General features: G+C 43.5%; 1 protein-coding gene across 1 annotated transcript in view; it reads left to right on the top strand.

Moving 5' to 3' along the window:
* Positions 1-10,354, top strand: part of TSPAN5 (tetraspanin 5) — an 85,636-nt gene extending 75,282 nt beyond the window's left edge. The window contains exons 5-8 of the mRNA XM_056326889.1: positions 3,677-3,802; positions 7,318-7,365; positions 7,495-7,611; positions 8,168-10,354. Of these exons, the coding sequence (XP_056182864.1) occupies positions 3,677-3,802; positions 7,318-7,365; positions 7,495-7,611; positions 8,168-8,233 (357 nt within the window). The 3' untranslated portion in view covers positions 8,234-10,354. The remainder of the gene's footprint in view (positions 1-3,676; positions 3,803-7,317; positions 7,366-7,494; positions 7,612-8,167) is intronic.
* The last annotated feature ends 3,839 nt before the right edge of the window (positions 10,355-14,193 follow it).

Genomic DNA, 14,193 nt, shown 5'->3' with positions numbered 1-14,193 from the left:
TGAACACAGCGTGTTCAGGTATTGCAGAGGGAGCTTTGCTGCATCTAGAAAGAGAACTGCAATTCCAACACTTAAAAATGTGGTTTGTTTAGGGTTTTTCAAATTAATTTTTTTCAATTGACATAGATGGGTTCATTGGGCTAGCTCCTTAAATGCTGTAAACTGTAAGTGCTCCACTGATTTCTAGTCCATTCTTTGTATGTTCAACAAGTTTTACCAATTTGTTTGTTCAGCATGTTTTGCCAGAATCTAAGCCTGCCATTTGGCATATTTACTTTTTGAAGGATTCTGCTTGCCTTTTGCCTGCCTGCCTATGGTGGATCCTCTTGCACGCCTCCTGGTAATCGAGCACGCAGGTTTCCCGCTCTGAAATGCCTGTCCACCAACGCACGCAGCATGGGGAATACACAGGAACAATTAGAGATCTGTGTGCAGTCACAGGGCCATGACCTCACTGCAGTTACAGGTACACAGTGGGATATCTCGCACAACAGGAATGCTGTCATGGATGGCTGTGTGCTTTTTAGGAAGGACAGGCCAGCAAGGAGAGGTGGTGGAGTTGCTCTTTGTGTGAAGGAGCAACTGGAATGTAGAGATTAAGGGGCAGGCCAACATGGCTGACACTTTTGTGGGTGTTTGCTACAGGCCACCTGATCAGGAAGAGGAAGTCGATGAGGCCTTGTACAGACAGCTGGAGGGAGCCTCATGATCACAGGGCCCTGGTTCTCACGGGGGACTTCAGCCACCCTGACATCTGCTGGAAAGACAACACAGCGAGGCACACACAGCCTAGGAGGTTCCTGCAGAGCGTTGATGATAACTTATGGATGCAGGTGCTGGAGGAGCCAACAAGGCAAGGTGTGCTCCTGGACCTTCATAAACAAAGAAGGACTGCTTGGGGGTGTGAAGACTGGGGGCAGACTTGGCTGCAGTGGCTGTGAGATAGTGGGAGTTCAGGATCCTGCATGGAGGAAGCAGGGTGACAGGTAGGATTGCAACCCTGGACTTCAAGAGATCTCACTTTGGCCTCTTCAAGGACTTACTTGGAGGAATCCCATGGGTTAGGGCTCTAGAAGCTAGGGGGAGTCCAAGAGAGCTGGCTAATATTACAGCACCTCTTCCTCCGTGCTCAAGGTTGGTGCATCCCCATGAGCAGGAAATGGAGTAAAAGTGGCAGGAGGCCTGCGCAGATGAGCAAGGAGCTTCTGGTAAACCTCAGACAGAAGGAGGACATTTACAGGATGTGGAAAAAGGGACAGCCCTTTGGTTGGGAGGAATATAGCGATGTGGTCAGAGTGTGCAGGAAGGTGACAAGGAAGGCAAAGGTCTATTTGGAATTAAATCTCGTGAGGGAGGTCAAGGATAACAAGAAGGGCTTCTTCAAGTACATCTGCAGGAAAAGGATGACTAGGGAACATGTGGGCCTGCTGCTGAACGAGGTGGGTGCCCAGATGATGAAGGATACAGATAAGGTGGGGGTGGTGAATGCCACCTTTGCTTCAATTTTTACTGCCAAGGCCAGCCCTCGGGTTTCCCAGACCCTGGAGGCAAGAGAGGAAGTCTGGGGAAAGGAAGACTTTCCCTTGGTTGAGGAGGATCATGTTAGAGATCCCTGAAGCAAATTTGCCACCCACAAATTTGTGGGCCCCAATGGAATCCACCCCCGTGTGCTGAGGGAGCTGGAAGATGTTATTGCCAAGCCACTCTTCATCTTTGAAAGGTTGTGGAGAACAGGAGAGGAGCCTGAGGACTGGAGGAAAGCCGGTGTCACTCCAGTGTTCAAAAAGGGCGGGAAGGAGGCCCCAGGAAACTACAGGCCAGTCAGCCTCACCTCCGTCCCTGGGAAGGTGATGGAACAACTCATGCTGAAGGTCATCTCGAAGCATGTGGAGGAAAAGGTCATCAGGAGCAGTCAACATGGATTCCCAAGGGGAAATCATCCCATACCAATCTAATAGCCTTCTATGATGGAACAACTGGCTGGGTAGATGAGGGGAGAGCAGTGGATGTTGTCTAACTTGACCTCAGCAAGGCTTTTGGCACTGTCTGCCATAACATCCTCATAGGTAAGCTCAGGAAGTGTGGGTTAGAGGAGCGGACAGTGAGGTGGATGGAGAACGGGCTGACTGGCAGAGCTCAGAGGTTGTGATCAGCGGTGCAGAGTCTGGCTGGAGACCTGTAGCTACCGGTGTGCCCCTGGGGTCAGTGCTGGGTCCAGTCTTGTTCAACTTGGTCATCAATGACCTGGATGAGGGGACTGAGTGCACCCTCAGCAGGTTTGCTGACGATACAAAACTGGGAGCAGTGGCTGACACACCAGAGGGCTGCACTGCCACTCAGTGTGACCTGGACAGGCCAGATAGCTGGGTGGAGGGGAACCTCATGAACTTCAATAAGGGGAAATGTAGGGTCCTGCACCTGGGGAGGAACAACCTCCTGCACCAGTACAGGCTGGGGGTTGACCTGCTGGAGGGCAGCTCTGCAGAGAAGGACCTGGGAGTTCTGGTGAACAGCAAGTTACCCATGAGCCAGCAGTGTGCCCTGGTGGCCAAGAAGGTTAATGGTACCATCCTGGTGTGCATTGGGAAGAGTGTGGCCAGCAGGCCGAGGGAGGTTGTCCTCCCCTTCTACTATGCCCTGGTGAGGCTGCACCTGGAGTGCTGGGTCCAGTTCTGGGCTCCCCAGTTCAAGAGAGATGGGGATGGCTACTGGAGAGGGCTCAGCAGAGGGCTATGAAGATGATCAGGGGACTGGAGCATCTCCCTTATGAGGACAGGCTGAGAGGGCTGGGCCTGTGTAGCCTGGAGAAGAGAAGACTGAGGGGGGATCTCCTCAGTGCGTATAAATATCTTTAGGGCAAGTGCCAAGAGGATGGGGCCAGGCTTCTTTCAGTGGTGCCCAGCGTCAGGACAAGGGGCGACGGGCACCAACTGAAACACAGGAAATTCCATCCGAGTGTGAGGGAAAACGCCTTCACTTGGAGGCTGTCGGAGCCCTGGCACAGGCTGCCCAGAGAGGCTGTGCAGCCTCCTTCCCTGGAGATACTCAAACCCCACCTGGACACGACCCTGTGCAACCCGCTCGAGGCAAACCGGCTTTAGCAGGGGGTTGCACGACATGGCCTGCACAGGTCCCTTCCAGCCCTGACCATTATGTGATTCTGTGATGCAGTAAAGAAGTTATTTGTAGAGTGATGCTCAGGAAACAGCATTCATACTGTCTGATGGACAGCCAGGCAAAGATTCCCCCAAAACTGGCAAAAGGAGTAGCTGTACTGGTGTAGCACTCAGAGATGATTAGTTTTATTGAGAAGCCAGGGAACATTAGACTGGACAGAACATCATACTCTCGGCTCTACTGTCCCTGGGACCTGAGCTTGTAGGCCTGTGCAGCAGTGTGGTGTTGTGTAGGCATATCAGCTCACTCCATGGATTTCTCTCCACTGAGCAGAGTTGCAGGGTGTGAACATAACTTTAATCACATGATAATTTAAAACTTACAGGTTTGGAATGAGCTTTTTTTAAAAAATAAAAAAGGTAAGGCAGCTTCAATGAAACTGGAGGGAATCTCGGATTTTGTTTTGAAAGCCAGAGGGGAAACTGGCAATGATGATGCATGTAACTAATGCTGAGATTTTTGTTCTGAAAGTCAAGAAGCTCTCCTTTCTTTGTTCTAGTGGCAGTGCTGTGGGGCTTTTGGAGCTGATGACTGGAACCTTAATATTTACTTCAATTGCACAGATTCCAATGCAAGTCGGGAGCGCTGTGGAGTGCCATTCTCTTGCTGCACTAAAGACCCTGCTGTAAGTGACAGCCAAGAGGGTGGGATGGGTCTGCTGTTCCAATTTTAAATCACTCTGAGATTTTTTTCTTTTCTGCAAGTCATGAATGATCATTACGTTCCCACCAACCTGTATTTTTTTGTACTTGCAGCTCACTTTAACTACTAAGTTGTCTGCAGTCAGCAAAAAACCTGAGCTAACTTAAATCTTGTATGCCGTTTGTTGCTTTTCATTAGAATTAGAGAACCATGGACTTAGCTGAACGTACATATTAATGTTAGCAAGTATAGAAAGCAGAAGCCCTTAATGAGTTGAAGGATGTAAGCTTTCAATTGATTATCATCAGGGTATTTCATTCACTGCTTTAAAGAACAGCAACTCTAAGATTAGACACTCTAGAGCAGGTATTACTCATTACTTAATTCAGTGTCCTGAGGCTGCAGCCAGTTTGACCCAGTCTGTGCTAGGTATGGTAATGAATGACAGTCTGTGCCCTGAAGAACTGACATATGTTTGCATTAGAATCTTGAGCCAGGTATGGACATCTTTACATGCTTTCTTTTCCTCCCCTTTAAAATTTCTGCTTGTTCTACAGTCGCCCAAGATCAGACTTGCAAGGTCAGAAATTGTTTGAGGGAACAGCATTTTGGTAAATTTTTTATGTCTTCTGAAATAGTTGTAGTTCCTGGATCATCAAGCAGAAGATGCTGGAGCCATGCATTACTAGCACAGACATGGTAAAGAATGAAGGGTGAAGTGTAGGGAAGCAGTTCACTCACAGTGAAAGACTTGGAATAGGGATGGGTGTGTGCATGGAAACTGTTACGTGGCTAACACTGTACACATTTAAGTTACATGAAAGTCAAAAGTAGCCTGTGAATGCTTCTATTAGTTCAGCTGTGGCTTTTTTCTGCATCTGGAGTGACTTACAGTTCCTTGAATGTATGAGCCTGTAGCACTGACTAAAGTTAACTAAGTTGCCAACAGGCACCTCAGGTGCTTCCTGCCTTGCTAATGCAATGCAGTTGCTACTCCCAGTGTTCAGTCACTGCACTGCCACTTGCACAAGCTGCATTCTGGTTCCTCTGCAATGAATGTGTATTCACAGTAGTTTGAATTTCTCACAAACATCACTGAAAAAATTTTAATGAAATATTAAAACAAAATATAGGTTAGGCTCAAGCATTACATTATGCTTAGGATTCCCCCTACTGTTTGCTTATCTGTCCACCCACCCACACAGAGAGGTCATCACAACCCAGTTTTAAAAATGTAGTTGTTATAAAACCAAACTAGTGACAGCAGTACAAGGTAATCCTATAAATACATAATCCATGCTAAAGTTATCTCTCTCTCTTTGTGTGTATATGGTTATGTAGTTTCTTAGGGGGTGATGCAGCAACCAGAAATGTAAAGATAAGTCTCATTCTTACTAATTTTAGGTAAGCAACATGCTTAATTGCCTTTAAAATAAAGATTAAAAATAGTATTTCTAAAAATATTAGAAGTCATGGATATAATTGTAACCAAGCTGTGACTGATTCAGTTGCAGTGATAAACAAGTTTATTCTGTGGGAAAGCAAATTTATTCCTTTTGGAATTAGGATGCAGTGTTAGACTGCATTTTTTGCAATTAGGATGCAAAAAGTTATGTGTCTGCTTTATTGAACAGGGCTTCTTGTTTAGCTTGAATCAGGAAGTGGTAAGTTTAAGATAGGCCAAAATAGGTCTCCTTTAAAATGGATTTGGACTTCTGTGGTTCACCTTGCTGTAGTTTAGCAGGTTGAAGTGTTCCAAGTTCCTGTACAGGCAAGGCCTACAAAAGTTGATTTATTTCCATTTCATTCTTCACAGTTTCTTTAGGTTAACAAATTCCAAGGCTAAAGGCAGAAGACACTGATTAGGCATTCAGTACAAAGAAGAAAGCTAAAAATACCTCTGTTGGAATCTTACCTGCTTTTACAACCTTGGAAGTGTGTAGCACTTATATTTTAGATCCTGTAACAGAAATATTAATCTCATTAAATAATACAAATTGCTCAGAACTTAAAGGTCCATTGAGGGAATCCAACTTGGGCAACTGATAGGATGCAGCCTGTTGATGTACTTCCTGCAAAGTGAGGAAACACTTAGAGGAGCTTTAACTGCTGATAGGAGATACCTTTTTCCATATGGCTGCTTTTAAAAATTTATTTCTCTGCTGGCTGCCTTTCTCACTTCCCATAACTTGATTAAATTGTGGTATTCAGTACACCTAGCTAAAATTGGCTGGTTTTCTCACTTCCTTGAGTAGTTCCTCCTTCTGCTCAATGTTATATGAGCCAGTAACTTAGTATTTTGCTGCCAGTGTGGCTGACACCAAAAGTAGTTGCTTCATTTTATTGTCCTGCAATAACTCTGTATACAGAGTAAATGTAGCTTCAGCTTCCAGTGGGAGCACTTGTTCGCTGGGAAGAGTCTGCCATAGACCGTTTTATTAGCTGTGCTTTGGGAGTACTAAAACAGAGGCAGTAGGAGGAAGAAAAACCATGTCCTTTCCCATTGGTATCAAGCTCCTGTAAGAAAGAATAGGCAGTAACTACTCGTTACCCCATTACTTTTTTTCCTCCCTAGTTCTTGGGAAGGGACTAGGTACTGTTTGTATTTCTACAGACATCCTCAGTAAGAACTTGCTGCTTCGGCAACAGAACTGCCCCTTCTCACTTCTTCATGCTGCACAGACTGACCCTGAAAAGAGTAGTGTTGGCATATTTTTCTGTATGGGCAAAACTTTTTTAGCAGAAGGTTCTTTTAGTTAAAATAGGTGTTCCTTAATCCCCTTACTTTGATTTCTGAATGCTTGAGAAGGGCAACGAAGCTGGTGAAGGGTCTGGAGCACAAGTCTTACGAGGAGCAGCTGAGGGAACTGGGGTGGTTTAGTCTGTAGGGAGGAGGCTCAGGGGGGACCTTATTGCTCTTTACAGCTGCCTGAAAGGAGGGTGTAGCAAGGTGGGGGTAGGTCTCTTCTCCCAAATAAGAAGCAACAGAACAAGAGGAAACAGCCTCAGGTTGTGCCAGAGGAGGTTTAGATTGGATATTAGGAAAAACTTCACGCATTGGGTGGTCAAGCATTGGAACAGGCTGCCCAGGGAGATGGTGAAATCACTGTCCTTGGAAGTCTTTAAAAACACTTAGATGTGCTGAGGGACATGCTTTAGTAATGGACTTGGCAGTCCTTGGTTAATGATCGGACTTGATCTGAAAGGTCTTTTCCAACCTAAATGATTCTATGATTCATCTGAAACATGGACTTCACCCAGGTGGAGGGCCAGTTTCCTCAGCTTACTGACCTGAGAGCAGGAAATATTTTTTGATGTGCTTTAGTTTGATGCAGGTAACTCATAGCACTGAATGGAAGAGGAAGGGGTTTTTAAAAAGCAATATGGTAATCAAAGTTAGGGTGATTGTCTTACTACTTTCCAGACTAACTCTGTGGAGCTGAGAGAGGGTGTTTGGGAGACATTGCACTGATTGCCTCTCTTCTGTCTCTCTCCTAGGAAGATGTTATTAATACTCAGTGTGGCTACGATGCAAGGCAAAAACCAGTAAGCGTGTTTTTTTTTTTTTTTAATGTGGTATATTAAGGATCTGAATCCTTCTTGCAAGAGCAGGTTCTTCTGCTGATGGGATAGTTGAATATAATTGTCTGTTTTCTTCCCTCTTCTCCTTGGCAGGAAGTTGATCAGCAGATTGTTATCTACACTAAAGGCTGCGTCCCTCAGTTTGAGAAATGGTTGCAGGACAATCTTACCATAGTTGCCGGTATATTCATTGGGATAGCATTACTGCAGGTAAACATCACGTTCACTGCAATGAGTTATACAGAAGAATCCATAAATACAAGGGCGGGAACTGTATATGAGAAATTGAAATACACTGTCAGCTGCACTTAGAAGTATAACACCCATAGGTTTTAGTGATGGGAGCTAAATGCATGAGGCTTTCTCTGTGTTGAGTATTTAATTTCTATCTGGAGGGATGCATTTTTTCTTTTCAACTATCTGCAGGTCAGAATTAACACTCTGTTAAACAGGTTAGGTAGAGATTTTTAAGCCTGTACAGACCTACTGTTTCTGATGGCACTTAAATGGACAGCAAAAAGCTTTTACAGTTGCTTTTGTGAAGAAAGTCTAGAACTGCTCGATTTCCCAGAATCCAGTGCACTATAAAAATACTGGGGTTACATAAGATTTTCGATATTCTTCCTTCTTCCAACACTTACTGTTAATTTGATTTCTAACTTTCTGATGCTTGTTTTCATATCAAAGTTCTATATAACCTAAGGAGTTTGCCTGTGTGGAAAGAGTTGTCTGATGCTCCAAATGAATAAACTGTTGTCTCTTCCAGATATTTGGGATATGCTTAGCCCAGAATTTGGTTAGTGACATTGAGGCTGTCAGAGCCAGCTGGTAAAACTGCTGAAGTAACCACAGCAAGACACTGGACAACCGAAACCCTCTGAAACCTCCAGTGTGTCACTCCGACACCAAGCTGTATGGACATGGGTGACAGGGAAGCCTTCTCTCCCAAGTAGTCTCAAGTCTAAGTTCCTGACATTGCAGTGAACTGGTGTTTCTTTGGGGTGGGGGAGAGAAGAGTGGGCTATTTAAAATCTGCTGCTCACTGACATTTTTTTTCTTTAAAACCACAAGTTTGAAAGCTGTTGAGCTGTGAATCTCTACTGTATTCTTGATCCTGAGTTACAAGTGGACACTTTTTTTAAATTGGTGTATTCAGTGGGACAGAGTTGCATCATTGTAGTCTGTGGATATGCTGTTTATTCTTCGTGTCATGAGCTCTGTGATAGCTGCCAAATATTCCTGAGATGGTCTCTCTCCTCACCACTCCCTAAAGGAACAATCTTCTTGTTTTCACAGCTAAACATAGCTACAGACCTAAACCCATCAAGCAGGAAGCAACTTTCTATGCATCTATTGTACAGTAAAAGAAATTGTTTTTAAAACAAGGGAAAATATTTTTTACGCAAGCTTCCAACTGTCTCCCTGTGGTACTTTGAGGTTGGAATCAGCAAGCTCAACAGGGAAAACTGCCTAATTTTATCAACATCTTTCTTCATTCTCCACCCTTGTATGAAGGGAAAGGAGTTTTGTATTTGACAAACAAGGGTTATTGAGCGTTTGGTTGCTGCCATACCTTAGAACATCAGTCTCTTAAGGCAAGGATGGGATATAACTGTATAAATGTATGAAAGCAGTGTGGATGTTGGGTCCAAGTGAATAATATTATTCAAAGAATGAAATATATATTAACTTAAAAATCAAAACATATATATGTGATACGGCTAAATCGTTTTTCTCTGGAATTTGGTGTAACCTAATGTATTTAGGGATCTCACTAATATTAGTGCTTTGATATTCTTGTGCAAAACTTCTTTTAAGATAATTCCTTGGTCTGTTCCTAGCTGAGGCTTTGGTCGGTCTTTTTTTTTTTTTTTTCTTCTTTTTACTTGCATGAACTGTGGAGTTAAGAATCTGTGACACTCCAGTGCTTCAAATCTGTGCATATGTTTTAATACAGTCTAATCCAAACTTATTTATTGGTAAATGCATGTGATTATGGAAAGATCATATCCCATTCCCTTGGAAGTTGGAGAGAACAGCTTTTGCCGGATTAAATGCTTACCTCCAGTGAACAAATCCTTGCTATGGAGATATGTCTCTCTTTGTTGCTCTAAATGCAACAAAAAGCTTTCTTGAAGCAATGGAATACAAGTTTTAAAATAGAAGCGCTTATTAGAATCAGCCAAGACAGACTCTTTTGAATTGTACAAAAGAGTAGAATTTGGAATAAAGCACAAATAGTGGAAGAAGAATTAGATCAGACTCCATCCAACTTAGAGTTTTTGATTCATTCTTCTTCACTAATAATAGTGAACTTACAAACCTGACCGTGGCTTGGGTAATTTTATTGCACTTTGTGTAAATTTAGCTTGTTCTATGACCCTTCTCAGTATCTGCAGTACCAGTCCTGAAAGCTGTGAGGTCTTGGCTCCTGCTTTGGTCAGACAGTGGCAAAGGGTGCGTAGCACCTCTTTGTAGCAGCATAGCATCTTTCTGAGATGAATTTCCTAAAATGAAGTATGTGGAGTAGGAGAGATGAATGCATTGCTTTCAAAGCTTCCCTGCTCCAGGGGATTGGTAGAAGGCTGGTCTGATGACTTACTAAGGTCCTTCTAGTCCTATGACTCTTAAACATGTGGAGTATATGTACCCTTGCACATTTTGCCTTTCTGTGCTTTAGTTGGCTATGGGGTTTTTTTTCCCCTCATCTGAAGGCTGGCGGTAGGCACACACTGGTGCTCTGCAGTTGCCTCAGTCCTGTTGTCCTCCTGTCTTTGAGCATTGCCTCATGCTCTTCTGGTTAACTCCCACTGACTGGCTCTGAATCAGGCAGCCTCCATATCCTTTGGTATCTGCTGTTAAAGGCCAGCCACAACTCAGAGTAATTTATTTTTTTTAAAGCCTTTGAAAGCAATTATAATTCACTGTCCTTAATAAAGTTGGTTCCACCTCACCACAGTGTTATGTTTTTCTTAGCCACTCCTTAACTTGAGGAGCTACTGGTGTTTGTTTCCCCCCAAAAGGACACACTGTTTTGCCTGATAGCAACAGGACAGACAGATCATCAGGACCAGTGTTGCTGCACTGAGACAAAATGGTGTGGGGAGAAATCAGGAAACCATGGTTGAGCAAGTAAACACTTCACCCCAGGGCCTTGATTGTGACCCAGTGCTTTGGTTTGGAGAAAAAGAAAGAAAAGGCTACATTACAGAAGCATTCCATGTTGCCACTGATCTTGAATACTGCTGTTGCTGCTGTGGGCTTCTGAAGACAACTTCATTCTTCTACTTCAATTTCTGCAGTTGTACTGTATTTGCCTTCTGTCTTGTCATGCTGTGGTCTGAGTTCCAGTCTGCTGGATGTGGTGTTGACAGTGTCAGAGTGATAGGAAGGTAAATGCTCTGAGGTGAGCAATTCTTGTTCTCACTAGCACATGTACACACAAATGTGCAACACTTCTGCTGAGTCCCAGAATGACTGACTGTTCTTACAAAAACCACTAAATAACTTATTTTTCTAGAGCTTGTCTTTATTATTGCAGATGCGGATGCTCCCTGCTTCCCTGCTCCCAAGAGATGCTCTTATTTTGCTCATTTTTGCAGTTGTTTGATGGATGCATACTGAATGTTTAGGATAGTTGTCTATATTGCACATTTAAATCCCATATATTTTGTCTACAGATTGGGTAAGGTGTCCTAGAAATACCCCATCAGCAGCTACTCAGCAGCTTAGGTATCCAGTTTGGAAAGCTTGTGGGAGGCCTTGGAAATCAATCTATTATTGTCCGAGCCTGCCAAAGGCAAGCAAGCTTTCTTCCAGAAAACTTTGTGAAAACTTCAGGTGAGCCGCAACTAAAGCACAACCGCCGGCTACATGGGCTCATTTTCTAAAGCAATAAGATGTGGTAGGTGGTCTGACTTCTTGGCAGTTTCTAGCTAGCCTAGGTGTGAGTTCAGAGGTCGCTCATAATTATCTTTAATGTGCAGTAGGTGTTCAGAAATTTGTTGTCAGGCTTATTGCCCTTATGGGATGGTGGCATTGCTAACGATAACTTTGGTAACTTCAGCAGTCGCCTGGGGTTTAGAGCAGTTTCCAGATTCCCCACTGAGCCCTTGCCAAAGGCCAGCGCAGTCCTTGCTCCTCTGCTTTCTAAACACTCTCTATATTCACAGGCCTTTCTGCTGTCTGATATCCTTCCTTTTTTTTTTTTTTTTTTTAATAGCCTAATAGACAAACGTTTGCTTTGTCTCTGTGTGATTACTTCAGCAGCAGTAGGATCTCTTTGCTTCAAAATCCGTAATTTTGATTGTGCCCCTTAGAGTCTGGAGCTGTGGAGATGCTTGCTCAAGTGTGTACCGTGTCTGTCCTGAAAGCCGCCTTCTCTCCCCTTTGAGACGCTAATTGTAGCTCTAGTGTGTAAATAGTGTTTGCAATGTAAATAGCAGCATGCAGATTAAATGATTCTTGCACATGACTGCTGTTCACCTTGGAAGTGTCTGTTACCGCCCTGCAAGGCACCCCAGTGGGAGTGGTGCTGGCCAGCCGCGGCCCGGGGGGAGGCCTGAGTGGCCATTCGGGCCCTGGCCAGGAGTAGGGCATCCCTTGCCTTCCCCCCTTGCCACTGGGCTTTAGAACAGTGCCAGCCAGTCAGACGGAGGGTCGGTGTCAGCACCCCTGGCAGTTACGAGAGGTTGCCGTCACTTGTGGCGGGACTAAATATGGTGCTATGAGAACAGACCTGGACGTTAATCTGTTTTTACTACTTTAGAGATGCCCTTGGTAAAATTGATTCTGATTAACAACGTTGGTTACAAGAGAAACTCTCGTGAATTTTTCATTCTGTTTGCCTTGCTGTGTGTGACTTTTGGATGCATTGGAATGGCAGTTCTGCAAATCCCTGGCAGGGAGATTAGTTCTCAATAGGTGTCAGGCACCGCTGAAGGTTCCAGTTCCTCCCTCCCATTTTTGTTTTCTCTTTGGATTTTTTTCAGATATCTGCAACTGGTCATGAAACTGTCTAAAGCAAACAGACTAAACCTGCCCTGCTGGATCTATTTGCTACCAAAATGTACCACATGGTGGGGGGGGACATGACACACCCCACAAAAAAAAGATCTGTCTCACTTAACATGCAGCATAGAAATAAGTGTGGTGACTACTAGTGTGCACCAGGCAGCGCTGCTAGCTGTCTTTTGTGTTTTGGCAATATATGTGCTAATAAAAAGCTCCATCCATATGTGTGTTCATGTTCATGCTGTGTACATAGTAGAGATGGACCTGATACTACCTTGAGCTCTAGGGAGATTGGGATTTGGGTTTTTTGACTCAGACCTGTCTCGGACATGTATATTCCAGATCAGTTCCAACTGAATCTCTCTGGTTCATCCTGAGGTGTACAGCAAGATGTCAATATTTACCCTTTGTGTATCATTCCTTTTTTATACGAATGTATTCTCTGGTGTTCCTTTTTTTTTTATCAGATGTAAAATTGATTGTAAAAGCCAACTACACTTACTGATGGAAAGTATTGCTATAACAGAACTGCATGCCCAATAGAGTTTGACTTGAGCTTTAGCTTTCTGGTTTTGGACTGGTTACCTTCAGTCTAGGAGAAAAGCATAGATCAGGTGCATAATGTATTACTTGTCATCTTTAGCATTAGACTGTGGTATTGTATCACATGCTGATCTCAATGGATGTAACTGGAGTCTACTTAGGAAGTTAATGCAACTTCCTGGTAGTTCTTTTTAAGCTATTGAAAGTGGTCTTGATCATGCTACTTGTGTTCTTGGGTTTTGTTTTTTTAATAGAGGCATTTTTTAGGAATGTTTTAATACACTTATGGACAATACAATAGTTTTAATAGTTGTGCAGTATTCTGTATTTACTTGAAGTAAATCATTTTATATGCAATTTGTTAGATAATTACAATTTTATAAATAAAATTGTGTGAAATATTATGTTGTGAATGTGTACTCTTGATGTAGTATGTAAAATTAACAGGACAAAGGTACATTCATGCAAAATTCCCTAGGAGAATACCCTATGCCTGCCCTCCCAGAAACTAATAGAGGAAATAAATTCCCAAGTCTCTTATATACAGTGTAGAATATTGTGTTCTAATTAAGTTGCAAAACACATTATCACACTGCCAGTGGCTGCCCTTAAATGAATAAGCTAATATGTGAAGGGCACATCCCCAGGAGGTAATCCCATACCTACTGTCAACTGTTGTTGAAGTCTCTGGCTAACGAACGTGCTCTGCTTCTTTCTGACAGGTCGTTGGTGTTCCTCAGACTGCTGTGGCTGCTGCTTAGTACAACTGTTGGAGCTCTCCTCATCATCATTTTAGTGACCCTGAACTGTTCAGAAGCTGTTGCTTTGCAGGGAGTAGTACAAAGGGGGTTTGTCACAACAATTAAACTTTTGTAAAGGGAGGTGAGAATTTATCTTTTCTAGGTGCAACACATCCTTAAACAGAAGTAGTGAAAGCTGGCTTATTTTATTGTGCAGATAAACATGGGTAATGGTGTCTTGTGCTTGCTTAGACAGAGGAGAAAGCCCAGGATTTTAGTATTTAAAAAATACTGAGAGCAAGCTAGTGCAATTCAATACCTCAAACCTATAGTTTTCTCCACAAAACACCACCGTGACTGATTTAGGAAGCATGTCTTAATCTGCAAATTGAAGTCCAATGCCTTTTGCTTAATATACATTTTTAGAATGTATGGAATTGACTTGGCAAAATAAGAATACAAATATTGAGGCCCGGGGGCAGGGGCAGGGAAGAGA

This window comes from Falco biarmicus, chromosome 1 (genome assembly GCF_023638135.1).
Source record: "Falco biarmicus isolate bFalBia1 chromosome 1, bFalBia1.pri, whole genome shotgun sequence".
NCBI classification, from domain to species: domain Eukaryota; kingdom Metazoa; phylum Chordata; class Aves; order Falconiformes; family Falconidae; genus Falco; species Falco biarmicus.
This window is presented reverse-complemented; position numbering and strand designations above follow the sequence as displayed.